General features: G+C 43.9%; 1 protein-coding gene across 1 annotated transcript in view; it reads right to left on the bottom strand.

Annotated features, from left to right (window-relative positions):
* COL5A1 (collagen type V alpha 1 chain) overlaps positions 1-25,580 on the bottom strand; it is a 244,255-nt gene that overhangs the window by 82,479 nt on the left and 136,196 nt on the right. Inside the window, exons 12-23 of the mRNA XM_077835961.1 lie at positions 22,081-22,155; positions 19,615-19,707; positions 15,455-15,511; positions 14,889-14,942; positions 13,408-13,461; positions 12,381-12,434; positions 9,972-10,025; positions 8,203-8,256; positions 6,427-6,471; positions 2,773-2,826; positions 1,271-1,315; positions 144-197 (exon numbers count right to left, since the gene is read on the bottom strand). Coding sequence (XP_077692087.1) covers positions 144-197; positions 1,271-1,315; positions 2,773-2,826; positions 6,427-6,471; positions 8,203-8,256; positions 9,972-10,025; positions 12,381-12,434; positions 13,408-13,461; positions 14,889-14,942; positions 15,455-15,511; positions 19,615-19,707; positions 22,081-22,155 — 693 coding nt within the window. The remainder of the gene's footprint in view (positions 1-143; positions 198-1,270; positions 1,316-2,772; positions 2,827-6,426; positions 6,472-8,202; positions 8,257-9,971; positions 10,026-12,380; positions 12,435-13,407; positions 13,462-14,888; positions 14,943-15,454; positions 15,512-19,614; positions 19,708-22,080; positions 22,156-25,580) is intronic.

The raw sequence follows: 25,580 nt of genomic DNA, 5'->3' as shown, positions 1-25,580 counted from the left end.
CTGCCTTTAGGAAACGTATTTATTGCTAGTCAATACTTTGTGCGATGTCCCATCTGAACCACTCTGCAGGTCAGGGCAAAGCGCATACAGAACTATAAACCCAACTCTTTCCTATCGAGGAGAAGAGCTGTTTCTTGCCTTACCTGAGCACCTGGATTACCCTGTTGTCCTGGTGGTCCTGGCTCACCTTGAGGACCCTGCCAGGAAGCAAAGCAAGAGCTGAAAGAAGCTCAAAACCATAGCAGTAATAATGTCCATCCATAGTGTTATGGCCAACAGTTATATACACTTCAATTCATGCTAAAGCAAGGGAAATGAATTCTCGTGCGATTAGGTGTAAACTGACTATTATTGCAGGGGTCCGGAAGGGATTCTTCACTCGCAATTGTGGAGGGCTGTGACTGCCTATCTCCAAAGCACAGCTAGTGGCCAGTGCTGGAAACAGAACACACCAGCTACCAAATGCTATTGAGTTCATTATTTAGCCACAGAAACCATTTTGTCTTAGATTTTATTTGTGCATGCTGACATGGAGGGTAAATTTATTTAAATCACAACCATAATCAAAAAATACTTTGCTCTTAAACACTTATGTATTTGTGTAAAAGTATGTAACCCTTCATTCAAGGATTTGACAAACCAAATAATTAATCCTCACAGCCCTGTTATGAATCATGATCACTGTATTTACTTCAGATGCCACAGCAAAGTGATGAGAACAAGATCCCACAGGCTGTGTTTGGCAAGGCCAGGAAAAGAACCCAGGAGTTCTGATTGCCAGTGTCCTGGTCTCACAACTAGACAACAATCCCTCCCTTCCCCCCCGCCATGGTAGTCTTCTCAGGGGAGGCATTATTGATGGATGAAGGACCATTGTAGAGGACCAGACTATACAATAATCAAGTCCAATTTAAACCATGCTTCAGCTTTGTACTGGCTTCTCTGCATAGAGGTGAATTTGACTCATGTAACTACAAAGTCCACAATGTATATAGTTTCTTTCTTGATTTAATGATTATATTTTGCTGTTTGGTATAACAACATAAATCATGATGAAAATGTTTGATCTTCATAGGGATGTAATATGTAATTTCATTGCAAACTATAATAAATTAACATCCATTTACCATGGAAGATATTCTCCATGGCCTCTACTGGTTTTGAAATCAACAGGGACTAAACAGTGATTACAAATCTAATGTAAGATTGACTATACGGAGAGAGAGAGAGAGAGAGTGTATGGGGATAGATGGAAGTAGTGAAGACTTACCACATTCCCCTTTGGGCCTGTTTGTCCATCCATACCAGTCACACCCTGAGTAGGGATTAAAAAAAAATAAACAGCATTAAATTGAGAAAACATCTGGCTCTTTTGAGCCAAAAATAGCAGGAAGATGCAGTAAAAATGAATCAAATACTCTGTGGCCCTCTGGACTAAAAGGAACAGCTGAGTGGAAACAGAATGTTTTCCTAAAGGTGACTGGCAAAGCAGCTAGTGCCAAGAATTCATGCCAGGTTGTTGGATTATTTTGTTTTGTTTGGTTATTCGGTTTTGGGTTTTTTTTTCCAAAGACCATTTCAACATTTTTTCCATCGGTTTTACGCCTGCAGAGAAAACTCAGCACCATTGTGCAAATGTTGTATATTGACTGTAGGAAGATTATTTCTGAACAGTGGACAGATTTATAGAAATGGTGGGCCAAAAGATAGCACATTAGCACATTAGAAGACAATGGATGAAGTCGGCGGAAGCTATGTTAATTTACACCAGGTGAGGATTTGTCCCACTGTGTTTTGATGGTGTTATTGATGAAGGCTAGTTGAGAGCCCCACAGAGATGCTGCAGTCCTTTAGGAAGTGCAGCCTCGTCCATCGGCAATAAAAGGAATTTATATATGGAAACCAGGGAAAAAAATTCAGCTTCATACATTCACAGAGTACCATAGGTAAGTCTGTGGCACCACGGCTCACAGCCAATCAGAAAGCACCAGCTGGGGGGTCCAGCCTTCGACAGGTTGATTCCTTGCACAGGACCAGAGATCAGTTTTTATTGGGCACTCTTACTAAATAAGCCACTTTAGGGACCAGATCCTCAACTCCCTTCAAGTCTCAATGGAAGTTGAAGGCCTCTGAACTCACTGACTAAGGGTGTCATGGTCTCTTAGTGGCTGGTCCATGAAGGGAATAATTATCTATAACTGTTGCCAGTGAAGGGAGTAACAGCTAGAGGCATTGCGTGTTGACGTCTTGGGGATCAATCACCCATGACGATCTCTAGAGCTGGTCCTTACACCAGCACTTCATGGAACAAGGAGCCTAAGACAGACGACGTGACTAAGCTCTATCTCCTTAAAAGGCCTGACTGAAAAGCTGCATGCTCTTTCCTTGGATTTAGCTTGAAAAACGTGAAAAAAACTGTATTAAACCAGGCTTCAAAAGACTCAGGCACGAGTTAATAGAAAAGCCACAGTGGTAATAAGTTATGTTCTTCCTTTTAACTTTGGGCTAGATGCTTAATTTACTCTATGGGCCAAATTCCACCTTGGTATGCATGGGAGTGACTCCACTGACGCTGGGCTCAAAGCAGGGCTGAATATGGCCCTAGAGTTTTAACCCCTTCTTTATACCTCCTGCTTTCACATCACAGATGCATAAAATAATCCACTTGGATTATCTGCCTGAGTGCCTCAGTGGGACATGCTTGCTCTGACTAGAGAACTCAGCAGAACTTGTTGAGCAGAACAGCAGAAACAGCAAGCCTGTGCAACTTACCGGTGGTCCTGAGGGACCTGGTGGCCCTTTTGGTCCCAGCAAACCTCGGGGTCCCTGCAGGTGGAAACAAATATGCTTAGAAGCACCAATTATGAAGAGCCCAACCCAAAGCCTTTCTGAGGTCAATGGAAAGGCTCCCATTGACTTCAATGGGCTTTGGCTCAGGCCTTAAGAGAATCGGGGGAAAAAAATATTGCCCAGCCAAAGCTTTCATAGCACCTTCCTTAGGGTCTGTTCCTGAGTGGTTCTGAGCACCCTCTGCTCCCACTGAAATCAGTGAAGGTTGATGTTACTCAGCACCTTGCTGGATCACACATTTTAAAGCATGTTCCACAATAATACATGCTCCATATCTTATTTTATAAATTGATGTTGCCATAAAATAGAGCAGAGGTCCCCAATTTGTGAGGTGTGCCCCTCCTAGGGGGCATCAGAACATTCAGGGGCACGCATCTGGGACCCAGGCCATCCCCCACAGGGGTGGGGGGAGGGAGCGCCACCCTGCTCCCAGCCCCAGCTGTGGCCACAGCCTCGGCCCCTTTACCCCTGTCCGCATCCCCCCTCCCGGAGCCCTGGACCCACTCCTGGCCCCAGCTCTGTGGGGCAGCATGGACGGGGGCAGGGGGGGCACGAGGTATAAAGTTTGGGGACCACTGAAAGAGAGAGAGAAAGTGTGTGTGTGTCTGGGATGCTTTTTCAAAAAAGGTTAGCCATCACAGATGGAGACATTTATTTTTCATATTCGAACAGGGCCCACTTTAACCAACTTTCAAAGTAAATCACTCCTGTTCCTGCACTCTCCTGCTGTGGAAGCAATGACCTACAAAATACTTCAGAGCAAATACTGCTAGGTGGACAGTACTGTGTGAAATAAACTCACGCCGCTCAGGCAGCACTGGGGTGGGTGTTTCAAATCTCACTGGATTTAATTTGTGCCACTGAAACTCTATTGGCCTTGGCAGGGCTGGAAAAAAAACATTCAGTCTCAATTGTATGTTTCACTTGTATTTCCAAAAGGCAAGCCATCCTAGTCAAAGGTAATAAACGACTCGTGGTGTTTACCTCACATTTCTGACTTTTCACACTGGGAGGCATAGTGGCAACTTCAGGGAGTTATTGCGTTTGAGTCTTGTATTTAACAGGTAAATTACCAGGGGTGGAATTTCCAAAGGGACCTAAGTGATTTAGGCCCACAAGGCCTACTGGGGGTGATACCTGTGCTCCTAAAGCACTTGGGCATTTTTGAAAAGCCCATCCTTGGAAGCTAGTTTTCAAAGCGAGGAATCTAAGCTCAGCTCTCAGACAGATCCCTAGGGAGACAGACTGGGCATGTGGGTCTGTGGAAAGCCTCATTTTTAAACCTACGCCCTCTGTTACATTAGGGTACAACTACCCAGAAATAAAAGCCACCACGCTCGGGGGAAGTGACTCGGGCTCCCAGGGCTCAGGCTGCGAGCTATAAAATAGCAGTGCAGATGTTTCGGTTCAAGCTGGAGCTCAGGATCTGAAACCCCACAAGTGGGGAGGGTCTCAGAGCCCATAAGCCTGAATGTCTATACCGGTATTTTTAAAGCCGCAGCTCGAGCCCGTCAGCTGACCCAGGCTCTGGGACTCTCTGCCATGGGGGTTTTATTGCTGTCTAGATGTAGCCTTCGTTACCGGTGTTCGTTCATTGTCATGGACAAAAACTATGTTTGATTGACAGACAGAACAGAAGAGTTAAAATAAAAGATAAAACATGACAGTTTTTACCATTAAAACAGAACACATGGGTCTGAGTCTGGAAAGACGTACGCTTAAGCACAACTGGTCACTAATGTTACCACTGATCGTCTGCATACCTTGGCAAGGCTGGAAAATACCCATGTGCTTAAATCTTTGCATGCCTGGGCCTCCCAAAAACAACTCCCTTGACTGAATTGGCTTCAGGAATTTTAACAAATGACAGCAGAATGGAATTAGATGCCTACAGGAACAAATTCTAAGGTGCCACCAGTAAAACATAAAGGGCCATATCTTACCATCAAAATTGGCACTGGTTTTGATGGGACCAGGATTTGGCTGATGGCATTAGGAGATGTCCATGCAGATTGGGGAAGTATATTTATCAGCCAAAGTTTCTTATATTATAATTTCTACTTACTCCCGACTGGGCCCTCAGCCACTTTTTTTCTTCTACTCATTTAAAAATAGTTTCCATGCATGCTTTAGACATGTATTAAGGAGATCGCTAGGTTGATGAATGTTTCCAGAAGTTAATCAGACATCTCATGAATAATTTAGTCCCAATGAGTCTGTAAATGCCAACCCTCTCCTTTCCTACGTTCCCAACATTTCTCGTCAGTTACTCTGGTATCACTAATGTGGTATTTACAACAACACAACAAGACAGCATAAAAGCAAAACTGATGGCATATGATAGGTAATTCACATCCCTTTTAATACAAAGAAAACATGTTTTGGACACTAGAATAAGCTGATTTTAATGAAATGACAATTTCATTGCACAGAGGCATCTCCATATTGTCAGAAAAAGTTTTTGTTGTTGCCAATGAAGTCAGGATTATTTGGTGCCAGGAGCAACTGTGCTTTTGGACCTCTCAAATGGGCAGAAATTAATTCTTGGGAGAGCTGAGTGAATATCGCAAAACATTCTCTAGCAATATTGGTTTGAACTTCTACACTGCATTTGCTTTGGTCACATTAGCATCCCCTTTTGGTCTTGTCTACAATAGGGAATTCCTTCCATTGCTAACCCCGGTCCAGCAACTCCCAAGTTAGCAACATCAGGAGCCTTAGGTCTTTATCTTGCAAAGATTTGCAGATGTACTTTCCTTTATGCCCTGTGGGTGGAATCCTGACCCCACTGAAGTCAACGGCAAAACTCACAATGGGACCAGGATTTCATCACGTGACTCCAATTCACGGGGCATCATGCTAAGTATTTGTGCAAGCCTTTGCAGTATCATGGCTTTAGTGGAGGTGGGTTGGGAACTGCCATTAGCATTTTAAGCACCATGCGGTTTGGCCCTACTCTGAGCAGGGTTAGATGACACAGTGATGTCTAACAGCCAATTTGTATCTGTAGTCTCAACAACCCAGACAAGGCCCAAGTGTTCATTTTCCCCAAATACTTGTGTGATCAAGTTTTTCCGGCATGAATGCCCTGGAAAAACGAATGCTTAGCCTGTGTGTGCTTGAATACTCATTGAAACCAAAGCTTACATACACTTTCCATGAACCATTCACTCCACAGCCAGGCTAGAGGAGTTCTGCTCATCCGACTTGACCAATCACTGCTAAGCAACACAGCTCAAATTCTGGACTTTAAATTTTAACTAAGGGGCCACTGAGGAAACAAAACTACTGAGAAGTTTAGCTGAAAATGTCTGAAGAATAAATAAATTGGAGGAAATGTGTCTTGATTTTTCAAATGGCTGTGAACAGGAGAGACAGAACAGATCTGCAAGTGACAGCTAGAGTCCAATGTCTCTTCACTGCCTTGAAGATTTAATCTAACACACTGTGTAGCACTATGTGACTATCTGCCACTATCCCTGCAAAGCACAGCACTAGCCATAGGAGCCCTGGACTACAGAGTTACTGAGGTGCTGCAGAATAAGATGCCCACATTTTGAACTAGCAAGTACTTACAGGTTCTCCAGGTAGACCTCTGGGTCCAACTTCTCCATCATCACCCTATTTGGCCGTGGAGGGGAAAAGAGAAAGAGAGAGAGAGAAAATCAGCTACATTTCAGTCACTTCGTAGGTGATTCACCCTTGTTAAACAATAATCACATACAAAACCAACTTCCCTGGAGTAATAAAATGGTAATCGTGCATAAGAAAGACCTCATAAGCCTGGAGACTAATGTCATGTGTGCAGAATTTACTGAAGATTATAAATCCTATGAGGATGTTTCATAATTCATCTGTTTGTAAAGACGGATTTTGTTAACAGATGAGATATTGTAGGAACACTTCAAGGACTGTGGATCAATAAGCAGCAGATTTAGTAACTAAGTGAATGGAGGAGCCAATACAGAAAAGCCAGCATGGCAATTAAATTTAGCCGAACTAACCTGTTGGCTCCTTAGATTAGAGAAATTAAAGATGGGGTGATTTTTAGGTCATCTACTCCATCACCTACCAATGCACCATTGTTCCCTATAGAATATTCTTCATTGCTTTGTCCGATTCATTTTTAAAATTATTCAAACAATGGGGCTCCCTCCAGTTCATCTGGGAGACTATTTTACAATCTGATGGATATCACTCTTAGGAAATCAATATTGATGTTCATCTTAAATCCTCTTTTAATAAAATTCATCCCATTATTCCAAGTCAGACTGTCTCTGTGTCATATCCCCTTCCCAAACAATTCCTCTTCCCTCTTGGGATTTAAGACTGATCACATACTCAGAGAGAGTTACTGTATCTCCTTACATATTGTTCAGCTGACGGACAATAATAATACTTAGGTCTTTTCAACTCCAAAGCACTTTATGCTTAACTAATTAATCCTCACAAGCTATCAATGAGAAAGGTAGGTGTTATGCCTGTTTTATAGAGGAAACAAACAAGTCACTTGTCTAAAGCTAACATGAACCATTCCAGAGGTGGGATTAGAAACCATTTTAATGTTTAGTCCCCAGCGCAGTCTGGAACTCCTGTCCCTGAGCCCTTGTTGCATTTTACTAGCACTTACCGAAAAAGGGTAAGTAGGTAAGTGTATTTCACAAAGAAAAAAAAATCATTCTAATATTTTTTTGTGAATTTTTTTTAAAAACCTGTCAATTTTTCTGGCAAAAAAAGAAAACCTTTTGGAAAACATTTTCCAGTTTTTATCCCTTCTCTCGACCTTCCTCCCCAATAATAAATCTCTTTTTCTTTTCCCACCAAAAAAGGGAGATAAAAGGAAAAATGCAAGAGAAAGGTGGGGAAAAAAAACTCAACATTGTTCAGGTTTTCAATACTAGTAAAAAGAAAAGGGAAACACTGAAAAATCCAAAAATTTTCCACAAAAAAATCTTCATTCGGGTGGGGGGGACGGGAGACACCAAAATGGGTTTCATATGAAAAATTTCAACCAGTTCTACTTCATTGTGAGCCCCGTTCAGTGCCATTGCTAGTCCCAGCTGGAATTAACCAGTTAAAACAAGTGCCAAACAGAGAACATGATCAGAACCATTGTAATGCAGGCTGAGTCATGAGTATATGTTTTAATGTTGCATGGATGCAGAATTCCAGTCTACCCCAAGACCTACAGATGCTCTCCCTTCATTTAAGATGATCAGGATTTTGCATTGAATAACACGCCAGCGCTTGCTTGCTCTTTGTTTTCATTACATGTCTGATATCACACCTGCTTCTTGTTTACAGGGCATAGTTCTGAATTCAAAAGGAAGCTGTATTCAGAGATAAACTTACCCTCTCCCCGTCATCTCCAGGTGCTCCTGGTGGACCTGATGGGCCTGGATCACCCTAGGAATGTAAGATTAGAATCAGCCACTTCAGGAAATCCCCAGAGAAGCTAAGCCGATTCTCTTCTCCCTCATGATGTAAAGCAGGTGTGAGGGAGAGCAGCATCAGGCCCCACCGCTTTGCTCCCCAACCTTCGTGGGACCAGGTGCTCAGTTGTTCCCCATCTCCTAGTACACTCAAAAACCCGTTAGAATTATGGCCACTACTCCGTAGCCATATAGGACACTATTTATCATGTGCACACATGTGATCCATCAGGCAGAGGAACATCCTCAACCCACATCCGTGGTCCCCTTTTGCCACGGAACAGGGAGAGATTGTGTCCCACACTTGCCTCTCCGGTCCCACACTTCTTGCGGAGATAGCTGTGCTTCTTCTCAACCTCCTATCTTCCCAGTCCATGTAGGGGAGATCACAGGGCTTCAGGAATGGAGGAGCAGATTGTGCATGACCTCTAGGTGGCGGGTTCGGGGAGGGAGAAATGTCACCATAGCCTCTGGAGGCCACCAGGAACTGGGTTGTATTATGGGTATGCAAAGGTGGGGGCACTGGTGGTAGCTAGAAGAGTGCTAGATGGTGCTCTGCGTGTGACACTTCACAAAACCTAGGGCCAGCCCTGTCCTCCATGATCGGTTTCACTAATAATGACCATGCCTCCTGAGCTGCCCCTCCCTGATGTGAAACTGGCAAGAAGGAAACCATCCCTGCCCGAAGAACAGCTGCCTGTTCCCCCACCAAACAGGGATATCGTGTTATCTGAACATCCCTGTAACTTGAATTAACTTGGGGTTTTGGCGGGGGATCCCGTTGGGTGTATGGGAAATGCCTTGTGACTGACACATTTGCTATCATCCAGGGCTAGAGCTTAATCTCAGAGTCCTTTCTACAGTATAACAGCAGCCTCAGAACTCACAGGGCCTGCTTCACTGGACTAGCACAATCCATCACAGACCTTCCCCATGACATCTCATAATGGGTACGAAAACCAGCCAGGGTGTCGAAGGTATGCACAGCAGCTTCTCGGAGAACAGGGACCTTGGCTTTGCTGCATAGTTCCCATTCCAACCCAAACACATCACAGCATTTTCTAGCTGGTTAAACACTGCCCTTATGCGCTACCTTTCCGCCCCACCATAGCATGTAATCACCATGTAATCTCCTCCACTGCTAAAAACACTCCCCCCTTGCTTTAGAAAGTAATGGTTACATTCTTGGGTGGGGGTGGCGGGTTGCCTGCCAAAAGAGTTGGCTTCTTGCTTAATTGCAAAGCACACAGAAGAATCCCATTTTTTGGGGCTGCCTTTCATCAATAACAACACCATAAAAGCAGGTTTTGTTTCTTGCTTCTTTTCTACTTTTCTGGGGTTTGTTACCTCCTCCAAAAAGTCTGCTGTTTTTTTTCCCCCCTTCCATGTGCCTTCAGAAGCTCTCAATGGCTTCCCGCCATGCGGACACTGTGGTTGGATGTGTTTTTATGACATGTCCTATGCACTCCTACAGAGATCTGTCATCCTCTTACAACGGCCAACCCATGATGTCTCCCTCTTAGTTCTAACCACACTCCATACAACTCCCAACAGACTCAGAACACCGTATCACTCCCCTACTGATCCATTTGGGAGCTCAATAACCCTTTATAATGTTCCATGGCCATTTTGTTTGTTTTTTTCTCTTTTTAAGATTGTCGCAAGGATGCCGTGGAAATGAGAACTTACCCTGTGCCCCTTCTCACCAGGCAAACCAGCCAACCCATCAAAACCTCGGTCACCCTACAAGAAAAGACAAGGTCAGTCCAGATTTCTGTTCACTGTTGTACCCCTTTCCACTTTGATTAGTCTCTGGGCCAAGGAGGGATCGATTTTATCCACAGGCATTGGACAGTGTTTCAGCTTCTTATCTCAGCCCCAGGGACTTCAGAATTAGAGATGAAAAAGTTCCATGATGCCATCTTACCCATCTCGCCGATTACTGCCATTGTACATGTAATGATTTTTCCAGCCTATCTTTGTTTCTCAAGCAATGTGGCTTCCACCAATTCTCCTGGGACAGTATTCTACTGCCAAACACATCCCCTTTTGGAAAGTTTTTGCGATATTCAGTCCACATTTTCACTGTCTAAATTTCATGCCGTTACTAATCATAACCCCTGGGTAGCAACCTAAATAGCAACTTTCCCATGTCCGTCAGCACCTCTTCAAATTCAATCTCTAAGCCCCCTCAGAAAGCATCCCACCTTTCTGGCCAAAGCTTTCCCTGTAATCCTGCTAGGGACTCAAGGGGAAAAAAGAAACGAAACAGGAAACTGAGTTAATAAAATTAGGATCAAAGACAAGAAAGTTTATGGTCTAAGAAGGAAAATAGATGGATGTTAAATCTGATTACTTCTCTTTGGAGTTTAAGTGGATGTTCCTTTCAATAAAGTGACTGAGGTTTCTGGTCTTACTTGAGAACCAAGTGGAAAGAAAATGTACATCATAAAACTCCTATCCATCTATTATTCAGCACCCTGGGTAGCCTCTGCCCTGCAGAGGTTCATCATTCGAAGCTGGTGGGATTTATCCTGTGCAAACAGAGCCTGTTGGAGGATCTCTCACAGCAGCACTTATCCATTGATATTTTAATTGATAGGAAGAAGTTGTGTGTAGGACTAAAGTTGGGAACTGCACCACTGAGCTAAAACAGAGACGTTCCCATGGATCAGTTCAGCAGAGACTTGGCTATGCTGGAACAAGCCCCTGGGGTCTGCAAAGCAGAGTATATAAGTAACCAGTCACCTCACCAAGGAAAATCACTAGTGGGCATCACACTCTGTGGCTTAGTCATCTGTCACCGTAATGTACTCTATAGTGCACCAGCAGCTGACCCCTTGCAATCTACCCTCTTGCCCACAACCTGCTAGACAAATAAAAGCAGGGAGGAAGGAGGGCCTTATGCTTAAAAAGCAACGATAAATTGCCTGAGCATCCATGGGCAAAACACACCAGGATCAGAATTTGAGAGGAAAACAAAAAGGGAGTGCTGATTTTGGGTGCTTCCATATATGATGCTGGACTTGGCACACCTCACCCATAAAATAGGTTTTGTTATCCCTGTGTAAGTGCTGAAATTCCTTGTCCCCAGCCACATAGTAAACTAACAAAGTTGGGAATCCAGAAATCCTGTGTCCCATTCTGCTCTGCCAGCCACTAAACATGCTCTCATGCTAATTTAACTTATAATGGAATTATAGTTGCATGCCTCTCCTCCTGTTCTCCATCCCTATACTTTATAAGCAGGAATAGTCTGTAACGCCAGAGCAATTGAAGGATAAATCCACCTGGCAAGCAATTGAAGTTGCCTACACAAGATACATGAGCAGTAACAAGATGTCTATTTTTTTGGTCAAGTTCTAGAGTGCCCCTTGAAGTCCGCCCACAATAGAATTAGTCACCATCTCGGCTACTATTCATTATTCTGGTTTTCATGTCTCCCTGGCATTCACTCCTCTGAGGACAGACAACACTCATTAATGCACACTTTACTGGATAAATGGTTTGCAGACTCCTTTCTCTGTATCAAGAAACTCCCATCTATTCCAGTTTTAAGTATCTACATAATAAACTACTTAACATTTCTAATATACGATTCCTTGGGCAAACTTCCTCTGCATTCAGTTTGGTGGAACAGCTCCTTCCTTGCTTCCGAATAGTACAAGATCACAGGGAAGTACAGGATTTCATCTCATATATGATATTAAAATTTCATGACACACTTTGTAAGTTTCCTTACCCAGTTAATGGGTACTTTTCTGTAGTTTGATTTCATGACGTTTTCAACTGCTCATTGTGTGTTTTTCATAATTGGGATTCCAAAGTCTTTGCTCTTCAACCACACACACAGAGGGAGCATATTTCTTACTCAAAGGAATTTTTTGGTTTAACAAACCTTGTACCAAAAATCTCTCATTATTGTTGTCTGACCCTGGTGACTCATTTCCACCTCTAATGTTTTGAGCCCATGATTATATAGACACTGCTGGACCTTTCCCTTCCTAGTGGACTGAATTCCTTCTGTCTAGGGTCCATTTGGTTTGTGTTTGCCAAAGCAGATGTGAATACAAAGAGCATACAAATGCGTAAAGCTACCTTTGGTCCTGTCTGCCCTGGCATTCCCCGGGCACCATCGCTGCCAGCACGTCCCTGAAAGAGAGGAAAGGCAAATCAAGTACAAAAGCTGAGCAAGACCACAGGGACATCTGCTCTTTGGCTTGTGGCTGAATGAAGTTTTATATAATTCAGAACCCACTGGCAGTGGGACTGTTTCCCTTGTGGGGAGAAAATGACGGTCTGTTTTTGTGACAGCAGCAGCCCTATCTTTGCCTGGCTCTCTAACCAAGGGTACAGTATAAAATGGTAGGGACCCTGGATACCGGGAGATGGCCATTGATTTAAAAGAGAAGACATGAATAAAATGTAAATTGGCACATTGCAAGAAATAGTAATTATGGTGTTCATAGATTGTAACGAGTTAAAAACTTATTAGTAACCCAGGAATGGGTCATGCAAAATAGTTTCTTAATTCTCCCGCCGGCAAGTGGAGCCGACGCTCTAGCATGCAGAAGCAACAGGGCGTTTAAGCTCAACCTCTTAACGTGCACCTGTGGAGATGCATGCATAGGGTGTGAATACAACGTACACGATCTCCTGTATGTGTATCCCATGGGTCTGATCCTCTGCTCACCCTAATGAGAATCCGGAGGAACCCAGTGAAGCCAATGGAGTTACAGCAAAAGCAGTGTGAGAGAATCAGGCCCAATGCACGCGTGCAGGTATATTTTGGACCACTGAGGAGCAACCGCATAGGAGAAGATGGGAAGTGTGGAATACAATGGGAAATGCACCTCACCCCATCATCCCTCTCTTTATGCCTTAGAGCCGTTAGGCCTCCCCATTATATGTATATAAGTTTAGAGGTACTGGGAGGCCTCCCTGTTACAGATATCTGCCATGCGCAGAAGCCAACGTAGTCTGGCCCCTGGGTAGGACTGTGACATGGGGCGGGTAGTCACCAGCAACGTATCACCTTCTCAGTGACACGCTCATTGCCCCCTCTCCCTCAGCAGTTGCAGGAAGCCGATTTCAAATACGTCAAAGAGATTCTGAGTGCACCTACCCTGCGGCCTGGTTTTCCTGATGGGCCTGGGGGGCCTTGAGTGCCTCGTGGACCCTGCAATAGATTGAAGAGAGTGGGGAGAAAAAACGAAGCAGACGATGATACACCGTATGCACATTCTCCAGAGGACAAGACCAAGACACAGGCCCACTCTAGCCAGGCCTGTCCAGTGCAGCTAAAAGAAGGGTTAAGTCCCATCTTGTCATATCTTTTCAACTGGGCAGATTTACAAAGATATTTAGGTGCCTAGAGATACCCAGTGGGATTTTCAAAAGTGCTGAAGTGAATTAGGTGCCTAGCTCCCACTGAAAGTCCATTGAAGTTCGTCACCTTACCTACTTAAGGTAAGCCACTATCTTTTAGTTTAGGTGCCTAAACCCCTTTGTAAACCTGGCCCAAAGTAAGCAAATGTATAAAGGCAGAGCCACTCATTCCTCGGGTGGTTCAGTGGAGATAAAAGAACAAGGGTGGAAACCAGAGAAGGAGATGAGTAATGTACCAGCTAAGACAATGCCACTAGCAAAGGTCGCAGGGATCACAGAACATGTGACATTAACCTCACTGGACAGAGTCCTCCATACATCAAATACAGGAAAGGTCCATTGTGCAGGGGATGAGGACAGGAAACTCCCACTGTGTCATGAGGACTGATTGGTGTATCACCAAAGGGATATCTTAATCATGTGAACCGTTCCCCACTTGTCGGTGACTCCATGTTCTGGAGGCAAATCCTTCAGTCCTTACTCAGGCTTCGCACTGTAGAGAATGGGAGTTTTGCCTGAGTGTGAGCTACAAACTAACTAGGGGCCTTCAGGATTTCTATACTGGAACTATTGCCTGCGTTATGAAAGTGGGACCTCCAAGAATCCTGTTGCACCTTGTATTCAGTGTTTGCCCAGGCTGTGTGGATAGACTGTTTCCAGTGGAAGTGCTGTTCGAGATGAAGATAAAATCATGAGGTTTAGGCTGATACACGTTCAGAGGTGCTAGTAGCCAGAATAGACAAGAGCACTATTTTCCTCCCTTTTCCCGGGTGGAGCAGCGTGGCATGCCAAGGGCATGATTCTCCACCCACACCACTGAGCCTGGTCAGCCCATCCCAGAATCTTACAGGACTTAAATGGGGAGCAAAATTCTCCATGTACTGAACTGTAGGTTTGCCTGGGAAAAGATTAAGAAGGAAATAAGGGCTTTCAGGATTTGATGTCCTGGATCATCAGTACTGGCCTGCTCTTCAGAAGGCTGGCAATGTGGAATATTCCACTGTCTCAGGATCTCTGAGCTCTGTATTTGGATACTCAAATGCTCATGTAGGTGCAGAACATATTTTCATGTCTGTCCAATCTTATTCACCCTTTAGAAAGCCTGAGTTCTTCCTCCAGATGGGCCACTATAAAAGCCCTGGTTACAGGCTTAGTAGCTTTAGACAAGATCCCACCTCCACCCCCTTTTGAAAATTACTGTGATTTTCTCATACGCACCTGAGGCCCCATGTCTCCTGATTCACCTTTTAGTCCTCCACTGCCTGGGGGTCCCTATGGATGCACAATACAGTTAGGTTAGGCTTTGCCATGGTCAAGACTCGAACGATGTCAAGAAGGATGCATTAACCCCCGGGACCACGAGAGTTGGCTGGGAACCCACAGCACCAAATGCAACAGGAGTAGAATAACAGCTGCTCCAGCAATTAGACCCTGCGTGCGGAAACAAGCACTTTTCCAGGAGTGTGTGGCCATGTTCGGGGGTAATGTCTCTGTTTGCCACAAGGCTTCATTCATAGACGATGACAGGGACGTTGCTTGACGTGGGGGAGCACAGGGAAGCTGTGACAAGATTGTTTGCCCCAAAGCGGTGTGCACATCCAAATCCCGACACAGGGGCATGGGACAGTGAGCAGAGGCCAGAGAGCAGATGCGCAAATGTGTGTGTCAGCAAAATGAAGGCTCTCTGACAATCAGGGCACCAATAATATCAGAGATCCAATTCCAAGGCAATGCCCTGGTGTCAGCTTTGCCTTCTTGTCCTCAGTGTTTGGCTACTTACTTACCACAGGGCCTGGTCTTCCAGTAAGACCCATAGGGCCAGCAGGGCCTCTCAACGCCAACTGCAACAGAAAGAGAAAATCATCCAGTTTCTTCTACATCCTACTGCCAGACACAACCAAAGCCAGCATGACCCACACCTTGTGCTGTCACCAGCAAAGGCTCTACACCACTGGGACCAGAAATCTTGCACAGTGGACCAAAAACACTAGTAGCAGATGCTGGTGCAACATCATTAAAGCCAATGGGCTTTGGCCCAGTATGCATAAAACAAACCATGTGTCCAATGCAGGCAAAGAGGCCCAAATACATCGCTGATACAACTTCCTTGACTTCCATGCAGTTACACCAGGAATGAAGGTGCCCCAGACAGCCTAGTACAGATATGGAGTGTTAACTTTCCCCTACATGATCCTATTGAATAGAACGTACTTTGTTTCCAGCATATGTGTATAACTATTTTTGGAGACAATGTATGTTTACTCTGTTATATGTAGTACAGGGAATGTAGCTTAATTATGTAGGGAAGACTGTCTCTTATGTAGAAACTATAACCTGTCTTGATAGATAAATGTACACATTGTTAAGAAATAATTTGTAACAACATACACACATGAACACTAACGGCCTGTTCCTTAGCTGAGGTTTGACATCCGCGGAGCTGTGTTGATTTACATTGTCTGAGGATCTGGCTCTATAGTTCTGAGCCTCCTCTCACTCACGCTGGTGTATAGCCAAGAGAAAGATTAATAAGGCTCTCTCTACAGAGGTGTTGAAGGCACACTGTCAATCTATATATGCCTAGACTACAGGAGTATTCTTCCCATACTTTCGTTATCCATATCATCGGATCATAGGCCTGGAAGGGACTTCGAGAGGTCATCTAGTCCAGTCCCCTGCACTCATGGCAGGACTAAGTATTATCTAGACCATCCCCGACAGGTGTTTGTCTAACCTGGTCTTAAAAATCTCCAATGATGAAGATTCCACAACCTCCCTAGGCAATTTTATTCCAGTGATTAACCACCCTGACAGTTAGGAAGTTTTTCCCAATGTCCAGCCTAAACCTCCCTTGCCGCAATTGAAACCTATTGCTTCATGTCCTATCCTCAGAGGTTAAGAAGAACAATTTTTCTCCCTCCTCCTTGTTAATAACCTTTTATGGACTTGAAAACTGCTATCACGTCCCCGCTCAGTCTTCTCTTCTCCAGACTAAACAAACCCCATTTTTTCAATCTTCCCTCATAGGTCATGTTTTCTAGACATTTTATCATTTTTGTTGCTCTTTTCCGGACTCTATCCAATTTGTCCACATCCTTCCTGAAATGTGGCACCCAGAACTGGACACAATACTCCAGCTGAGGCCTAATCAGCATGGAGTAGAGCAGAAGAATTCTTTTTTATGTCTTGCTTACAACACTCCTGATAATAGATCCCAGAGTGATGTTCACTTTTTTTGCAACAGTGTTACACTGTTGACTCATATTTAGCTTGTGATCCACTATGACCCCCAGATCCCTTTCCGCAGCACTCCTTCCTAGGCAGTCACTTTGTATGTGTGCAACTGATTGTTCCTTCCTGAACGGAGTACTTTGCATTTGTCCTTTGAATTTTATCCTATTTACTTCAGACCATTTCTCCAGATCATTTTGAATTTTTATCCTATGCTCCAAAGCACTTGCAATCCCTCCCAGCTTGGTATCATCCACAACCTTTGTAAGTGTACTCTATATGCCATTATCTAAACATTGATGAAGATATTGAATAGAACCAGTCCCAGAACTAATCCCTCCGGGATCCCACTTGTTATGCCCTTCAGCATGACTTTGAACCACTGATAACTACTCTCTGGGAACATTTTTCCAACCAGTTTTGCACCCACCTTATAATAGCTTAATTTAGGTTGCATTTCCCTAGTTTGTTTATGAGAAGGTCATGCGAGACAGTATTAAAAACTTTGCTAAAGTCAAGATATACCACGTCTACCACTTCCCCCCATCCACAAGGCTTGTTACCCTGTTAAAGAAAGCTATCAGGCTGGTTTGACACGATTTGTTTTTGAAAAATCCATGCTGCCTGTTACTTATCACCTTATTATCTTATAGATGATTGCAAACTGATTGCTTAATTATTTGCTCCATTATCTTTCTGGGTACAGAAGTTAAGCTGAGTGGTCTGTAATTCCCCGGGTTGTCCTTATTTCCCTTTTTATAGATTGGCACTATATTTGCCCTTTTCCAGTCTTCTGGAATCTCTCCCGTCTTCCATGACTTTTCAAAGATAATCGCTAATGGCTCAGATATCTCCTCAGACAGCTCCTTCAGTATTCTTGGATGCATTTCATCAGGCCCTGGTGACTTGAAGACATCTAATTTGTCCAAGTAATTTTGAACTTGTTCTTTCCCTATTTTAGCCTCTTCTGATCCTACCTCATTTTCACTGGCTTTCACTATGTTAGACGTCCAATCGCCACCAACCTTCTTGGTAAAAACCGAAACAAAGAAGTAATTAAGCACCTCTGCCATTTCCACATTTTCTGATATTATTTCCCTCCCCCCCCCATTGAGTAACGGGCCTATCCTGACAGTTCAATTTACAGATTTTTTGCTATTTAACAATCCCATAAATAGAACAGCAATTCAATTTTGATGGTTTTTAAACCCAGTAATTAAAAAGCCATATAGCCAGCACCCAGTCAATAATGTTCACAGCAAGTAATGGGACTGTCCACACTTTATAACACCGCTTGGACAATTTGTTCCATTGCAGTAATTCAATACTTTAAAAGACTGCTAATTATGTCTGTGCTCCAGTAATCAAAATCTACCTGTGCCTGCACTTGTAATGAAATAAGTATGTTAGATTATTTATAACTTTTATTTTTTGTACCACAGCCCAATAAAAAGGAGCTGCTCTGAAATACTGCCAGCTGGGACAACATTTGGCCTCTTTACCCAGAATCAAATTTCAGAGGAATATATCACTTTAATAATGTAATTACCCCAAAACAAGAGAAGAAAAATCTACCCATCTCAGGAGTCCCTTTCCTCTCTCAGCCTCCCCAAAACCCTTTCAGCCTTCATCACAGAAGGCTTCGATCTCAATTTTCTTATTAATGATCCCAGTTCAAATGACAGGGTCTGTACACAGGGTACAGCTGAGCTTTTTCCCCTCTTGTGGAAACTTTTAACCTTCCATCTAAAAACCATAAACCCAAAACCGGTGTGTTTGTTTCCCCCTTCCCCCTATTTTCACCAACTGATAACTGAAAAAGTTTGGCTAAAAACTGAGTGAAAAAAACATTAGTTGGGGAGTTTATGGTTTTTCAAAGAACAGTTGGAATATTCCCTGGGGAGAGGGGAAAAAAATGTCCATTTCCAGTTTTTGGTTTTCTGTCAAAAAGAAAAAAATAATCAAAAGTTTCACAGAAAAGCAGACACTATCCACAAAAAAAAATTAATTTAGTCACAAAGCCCATTTCCCATCAAAACAAGTTTTAACTAAAAGTTTTTGAACTAGCCTGAACGCTGGCACTAAGTAGGCACTGAACGTGTGAACCTTTGGGCCTTAAGGGCCTGTGTGTTCATCCAATCAGGGAGCAGATATAATACTGCGGGACATGTGCGACCAATCACAGGTAACCAACACAGCTCGAATAACAAACCCGGATAGGGAAATTTTTACAGTCATTCCACAGGATTAAATATATATAAAAAACATATTTGCAAGGATACTCATGGCACACTTTCCAATGAATACATTAACGGAAAGTGTGATCTGAGGGCTGAGATTCATGGAACTGAGAAACAACTTACATCTGTGACATTCATTTATTTATTGAGAGTGATTTACCCAAAAAACAAAAACATACAAAACTTTTGCTGCGGGTTTTGAGCACAAAGAACCAAGTCTTGTAAATAGCAGAACTCCACTGAAGCCCACAGGCCTATGCCTATTTACATCAGCAGAGGATTTGGTCCAAAAGGTGTGGGGGAATTTTGAACCATAGTTTTGGATTGGCCCATCTCTAGCTGTTATCGATAGACCAAAGTATGCTAAGAGGTCATATTACCATGCCAGGTACTAAATCACGGCCAAAGTCAAGACACATCACCTGGGTAAATTTCTTCCAACGGCACTAGAGAAAAGAGATGTCCCCACTTACCCTGGCTTGTTGTAGTATGGCTTGAGCTTGGGATTCCTGTGCTGAAACGAGAGGTCCTTTTGAGCCACCATCTCCTCCCCCACTAAAGCGGAACTGCAAGAAAGAAGATGCAGATGTGCAGATGTATGTGACTATGCTGCTATCTATTCCCTCTCCCCCTAGCCTGACTTCCTATAGCATTTCTATTCAGCCTCGCTGGATTGGCAAGCTCAGTTCAGTCACTGCCCTACTGGTCTCTAACAAACTTACTAACTGCCACACGCGTTTAGCACCTTCTCTCAGAGCCCTGTGACATTCGCTTCTGATGGAAAAACCAGACAGGTGATCTTACTTATGTATGGCACAAGCCACATTCTTCCCAGGTAAACACCTGCAAATTAAATCACTGAAGCTCAAAACAATCCAAGGATAAAATGCATGAGATCACGATATATGCCTTAAAACCTTAAGGACTCATCATCAGCTCGAACCTTTAAAGCCAGAACATTCATAGGTCTGATGTTCTCCTCCCAGCTGCTCTTGGCCAGGAAAACCCTGCAGATGTGATTGCATGAGGATGGGAACAAATCACTTGGCGTTAGTCTCCAGTTTACTAGAGTACATAGCCTACATTTGTAGCACAAGGGCTATAGGTTTGGGCTTGTGTGTTTTAAAAGCTATTCCTGAGATACTAGCTCCCCATGCCAGGACACCTGAAGTTTGCTTGGAAAATAGGACACCGTCCAAACAGGTAAACATTTGAGCTTGGATTAGTCCAATCTGCAGCGGACTACGGGGAGATAACAACAACACCGGGCCAGCAATATGCAGGCAGAAAAGCCCATTCCTAGACGCATTCGCTGTGCTCTGCAGCTTTGCGTGGTGCGTTCCCTCTGAGGGATCTCAGAGAGCTTTCCAAACACAAGTTAAAAACTTGGCTACATTGAGGGGGGGAGGATGCATGGTTTTTTAATCTATTTTACGGCAGGGAGAAAGACAGCGTCCCAGATTTTATCCAGTGCGGAGGTATGCTTCAAGGAGTAGAATTCAGCCCACAGTTTGGAAAGTGTTTTGGGATCCTTTGGCATGGAAAGCACTCGAAAATGTAAGCTGTTGATTATTGGCCATGCCCTCCGTTGGGAGATTATTTTCCTCAACTTCAGGAGGAGTGAGGTTCTTCCCACCTTTGACATCTCTGAACCTATGTTCCTGTAGCAATACCCTGTTACTGGCCTAATTATCAATGTCTTTAGAGCATTCCAAGAGGGAAACTGCAGACTGTAGGTCCTAGTTGGTAACGCTGCTTCACCTGGGTTTCACCTCGGCGTCCTGTTGCATAGCAAGAAGCAATGAAACCAGGTTCCAACATGAACTTGGCCAACTGAACCGAAGCCCACAATTTACAGACCCAGGGTTGGTTACTTTATGGGCCAGAAGAGGTATTGTAATGGCCGGCTAAGCATTGAAACAATGTTGTGCAGTTGGCCTTAGCAGCACTAGGCTCTCTGCCAGTAACCTACACATGCATTACCCTGCTATTTGGAACCCCGACAAGTGCACAGTGGTTTTTATTTAAGACTCTCCTCTTAGTACGCAACTGCTTATTTTCCAGCCGCTAGGCTCCTTTGGGTTCTGTCACATCAAAGCAGAGACAAAATATACTCATCATCATTCCTTTGGTGTCCCAGGACCAAGAGGGCTGACTCAGTGCTGGCTCGACTGGCATCCAGAAAGAATAGTGCCACGATCTTCAAAAGTGACTAGCTCATTTAGTCACCTACTGTGTTGGATGTCCAATTTGAGACCCCTTTAAATGGCCCTGAATTTCAGCACTTTCACAGATTTCAGACGGGTGTTCAGCACTTTCTAAAAATTGAGCCCACCTGAGGTGTCTCAAGTTGGGTCCAGCAGAATTGAGGCATTTGAAATCATGGGTCAATTTTGAAAACGTTAGCCTACGTACCCATTTCTTTTCCCATGTGAAGAGGTCCCAGCATTTTACAAAAAATGGGTAATAATTTACATAAGAGCGGCCACACTGGGTCAGACCAATGGTCCATCTAGCCCCATCTCCTGTCTTTCAACAGTGGCCAGATGCTTCTAAGGAAACGAACAGAACAAGGCAACTATCAAGTGATCCATCCCCTGTTGTTCAGACCCAGCATCTGGCAGTCAGAGGTTTAGGGACTCACAGAGTATGGGGTTGCATCCCTGACCATCTTGGCTAATAGCCACTGTTGGACCTACCTTCCATGAACTTAGCAAATTCTTTTTTGAATCCAGTTATAGTTTTGGCCTTCACAACATGCCCTGCCAATGAGTTCCACAGGTTGTGTGTTGTGTCTCTATTCCACAAAAGGGGAAAGAGAGTCACAATGAGGTGAAGTAACTGTCCCAAGGACAGATAGGGTGTCAGTAGCAAAGTGCAGGACTCCTGACCCCCAGTCTTCTCTATTAACCATGCCCTTTTGTTACAATTGTACTTACAGGCAGCATGAGCATTGTCCCTGGTGGTCCGGGTAACCCATCTGCTCCTGGAAGACCTGGCCGGCCAGGAGGTCCCTACGAAGGGAAGAAATAAAGAGAAATCACTAGAGCTTGTGTGTACATGTTATTTAATTCATTCTTCCCCATAGTTTGCTGTAGCTGGAAGGGCCTTTGCTTCTCGTTAGCCTTGGCAAAGCCAAGTATACTCAGATATACTATACATTTTGATGGTATCCAGATCAATGGTAAGGCTGGCAGCACAGAGATGTTTACAGTGGCCTGTATGTGTTGCTTAAACACATATGGTATTCCTTAGTAATTCCATCCCCCTGCTCCCTTCCCTCCATAGTTTCAAGTCTGCCATGAGCAATTTTCAGATGCCCAATAAAAGCCCTTGCAATGTTCCAGATCAATGATATCAATGTTTAGTTGAGTATATTAAGCCCTATTAAAACTGTATATAAAACCTTGTTTAAAATATAACTCAGAGCAGTGAAGCAGAGATGCATTGAAATGTATTTATTCTTCCACATGTTTAATTGCCTGGTTCATTTCTTTCCTTTCATTGTTTTTTGGTGGTCTTTTTGTTCCTACAAAAATATTTCCATCTGCCTTGGGCCAAACAATCAGCTGGTGCAAATTAGCAAAGCTCCACTGATCCATCAGTCGAGTATCTTGATCTCACTCTGTAGGAGCAACCTACACATTAAATGTTCTACAGATGAAACGCTAAAGAACAACATAGATTCAACTTCCCTAAAACAGCCTCCAGTTTATTTGCACTCACAATTCTGTGCCTGCAAAAAAGTCCAAATTTACACAGACATTGAGCAATACAGCATGCAAATGAGGGCGACATCTAACTACGCAAGGTGCATGCATAATTCCAATTTTCACATTAGCATGCAAAGCTGTGGGCGTTGTAGACTTGATCCCATCCTATGAAGTCAATAGGAGTCTTGCCATTCATTTCAACAATGGCAGGATTGGGCTCTAACTGAGGAACATTTCTAGTCTCTGGTGTAATCCACCATCTTCCTGCAGTTACTTAATAAGGTCCCATAATCATTTTACTTTTCCCCTCTTCTTCATTGAAAGCTGCATAAATTCCCGTTGGGAAGTTCTCTGGAGCAGGATAGGTGCACTGCACCAGCCATTCTGAACCCTTAAAAATACTGACTCTCTGAGTATGTGCAAAGAGTTGGGGTTTTGGGGTTTTGGGTTTGTTTTTTTTTTGTATTTGCCTGATTTTGCATGTCATGGATGATATTGTTTGTCTAGGCTCTTCCCCTCAGGAGGTGCTGAATGGATAGACAAGAAGCACAGACTGGAGTCTTGCTCATTCTAATTTTCGAATCTGCAAACACAGTCACCCTCACTCCAGGCACACACCAAAACGATGACATCACCACCCTGGCACAAATGAGTCGCCGTTCTTGTTATTGAAGTGCCTAGAATTCAGGTGCTGTGAATACACGCCATAAGAGATGGTCTCTGCTATAAAGAGCTTACAATGTAAACAGACAAGACAAAGGGAGGGTGGTGATGGCTGGGGGAAAGAGAGAGGCCCTGAGAAACGAAGAGTAAAATTTTCAAGTTTTGAAAGTGGCGCAGGGCCAGATTTTTAAAGGTATTTAGGCACCTACCTCCCATTGACTTTCAATCAGACTTAGGCTCCTACCTGACCTAAGTCACTTTTGAAAACAAGATTTAGGGTATGTCTACGTGGCAATGAAAGGCCCACGGCATGACTGTGGCAGGTCTAAGTTAGCGGACTCGGGTTCGTGAGACGCAGGCTGCGGGGTTATAAAACATCAGTGTAGACATTTGAGGAGCAAGAGTCTCAGGGCCCAGGCTTCAGCCCACACCCAAACATCTACACTGCTATTTTATAGCCCCGCCTCCTGAGCTCCATGTGTCCAAGTCAGCTGACCTGAGCTCTCGGTCTCAGTGCCCTGGGTTTTGTTTATCGCAGGGTAGACATACCCTGAGGCTCCTAAGTCAGTTAGGTGCTTTGAAAAATAGATCCTAAGTGATTTGCCCAGGGTCACTCAGTGAGTCTGTGGCAGAACTGGGAACTGAACCCAGGTGTCCTGATCTTAGTTCTGTGCTTTAAGCACCAGGCTACCCTGCCTCCTTTCATGGTCTATGCACTTTTATCTATTTTTATATTCGAATATGCTTCTCCTCCCACCCTCCCTTTTCACATGCTCTCTGCATTGTGTGTGGCGTTTTGTTTTTTTTTTAAACTCTGTTCACTCTTGTTTCCTTGGATTTTTTCCCCCTCTCACCTCCCATGCTCCCTCGCTCTCTTTCTCTCTCCCTCTCCCTTTCTCTCTCTCATTCTTAAAAGGGCACCCAATACCATGCCAGTCGAATTTTCAAGCCCATGATTAGTGAGTCCACAATTAGGGAAAACAACATTGCCCAACCCTACCCTGAACTACACACACACCAGCTAGACTATTTATATACACGGCACCCCATAATTAGAGGCACTGGATAACATTACAGATGAAGAATCCAGGGTTTGCGTCACCCTCCAACTGACCCAGAATAATAACACAGCTTGAAAACCTGCAGTAAACGGCCACTCCAGCCAGTGATTTATCAGCAGAAAACACAAGTAGTCCCCTCTGTTGCTGGAGGCAGGCTGCATATCTAATCCACCTGTCCATTTTTCAAGACTAGCTCATGATGTTACTTCCACTTTGTTTACTTAGCCACTTCGACACAACAGTCCCTGACTCAGATGATGAGGAGTTGATAGGTAAACAGAGCAGTCCCATCTGTTGGATTAAAAGCACAATAAATAATTGAGGCCAAACTTGTCTTATATAATAACTCTTTCTCCCCGCCTCGTCCGCACGGTCCTGATGTATGATTGATCATCTCTGGGTTTGTTTATCTATCTTCGTGTATTCTGTCAAACGAGTGTAGATAAAATGTTTTTACACAAGCATGTTTGTCTGGGGGTATTTTCAAAATACCTCAAATTTAAATTCAGGTCACTTTTCCAAAGGCCTTTGAGTAACTTTCAAAGAAACCTGTTGCACGCCAGTGCAAATTGGGGTGGTTCCAACGAAGTCAATGCTGCTCTGCTGATACACAATAGCTAAGGAGTGCTGCCAAGCTTCACACGGTTTGCAAATGCTTGCAAATGCTAAGGCAATATGGACGCTGATCAGCTTTCTAGCCCAATGTTTCGGGCCTCCAAATTTGGGCCAGAAATCTCTTAAAGGATTAGATTTCTGACACGTCCATTGCTGGCCCAAATGGCTGTGAGAAAAACCGTTCTCCTGGTATTTCAGCACCTCTGAACCAGGTTCCACCTGAAACCCAGAAGGAAAAGGGCCTCCAAGACCTACCGACAAGCATTTCAGAACCATAGCAAAGGTCTGAGAGCCAGGTGCCGTGCCTGCGAAGCCAAGGGAAGTTTTAGCATTGGCCTCAATGGTGCCCTAAAAGAGGTGCATAGGTGCACAGTCTCAGGGCCAGAC

Source organism: Eretmochelys imbricata, chromosome 16 (assembly GCF_965152235.1).
Source record: "Eretmochelys imbricata isolate rEreImb1 chromosome 16, rEreImb1.hap1, whole genome shotgun sequence".
NCBI classification, from domain to species: Eukaryota; Metazoa; Chordata; order Testudines; family Cheloniidae; genus Eretmochelys; species Eretmochelys imbricata.
This window is presented reverse-complemented; position numbering and strand designations above follow the sequence as displayed.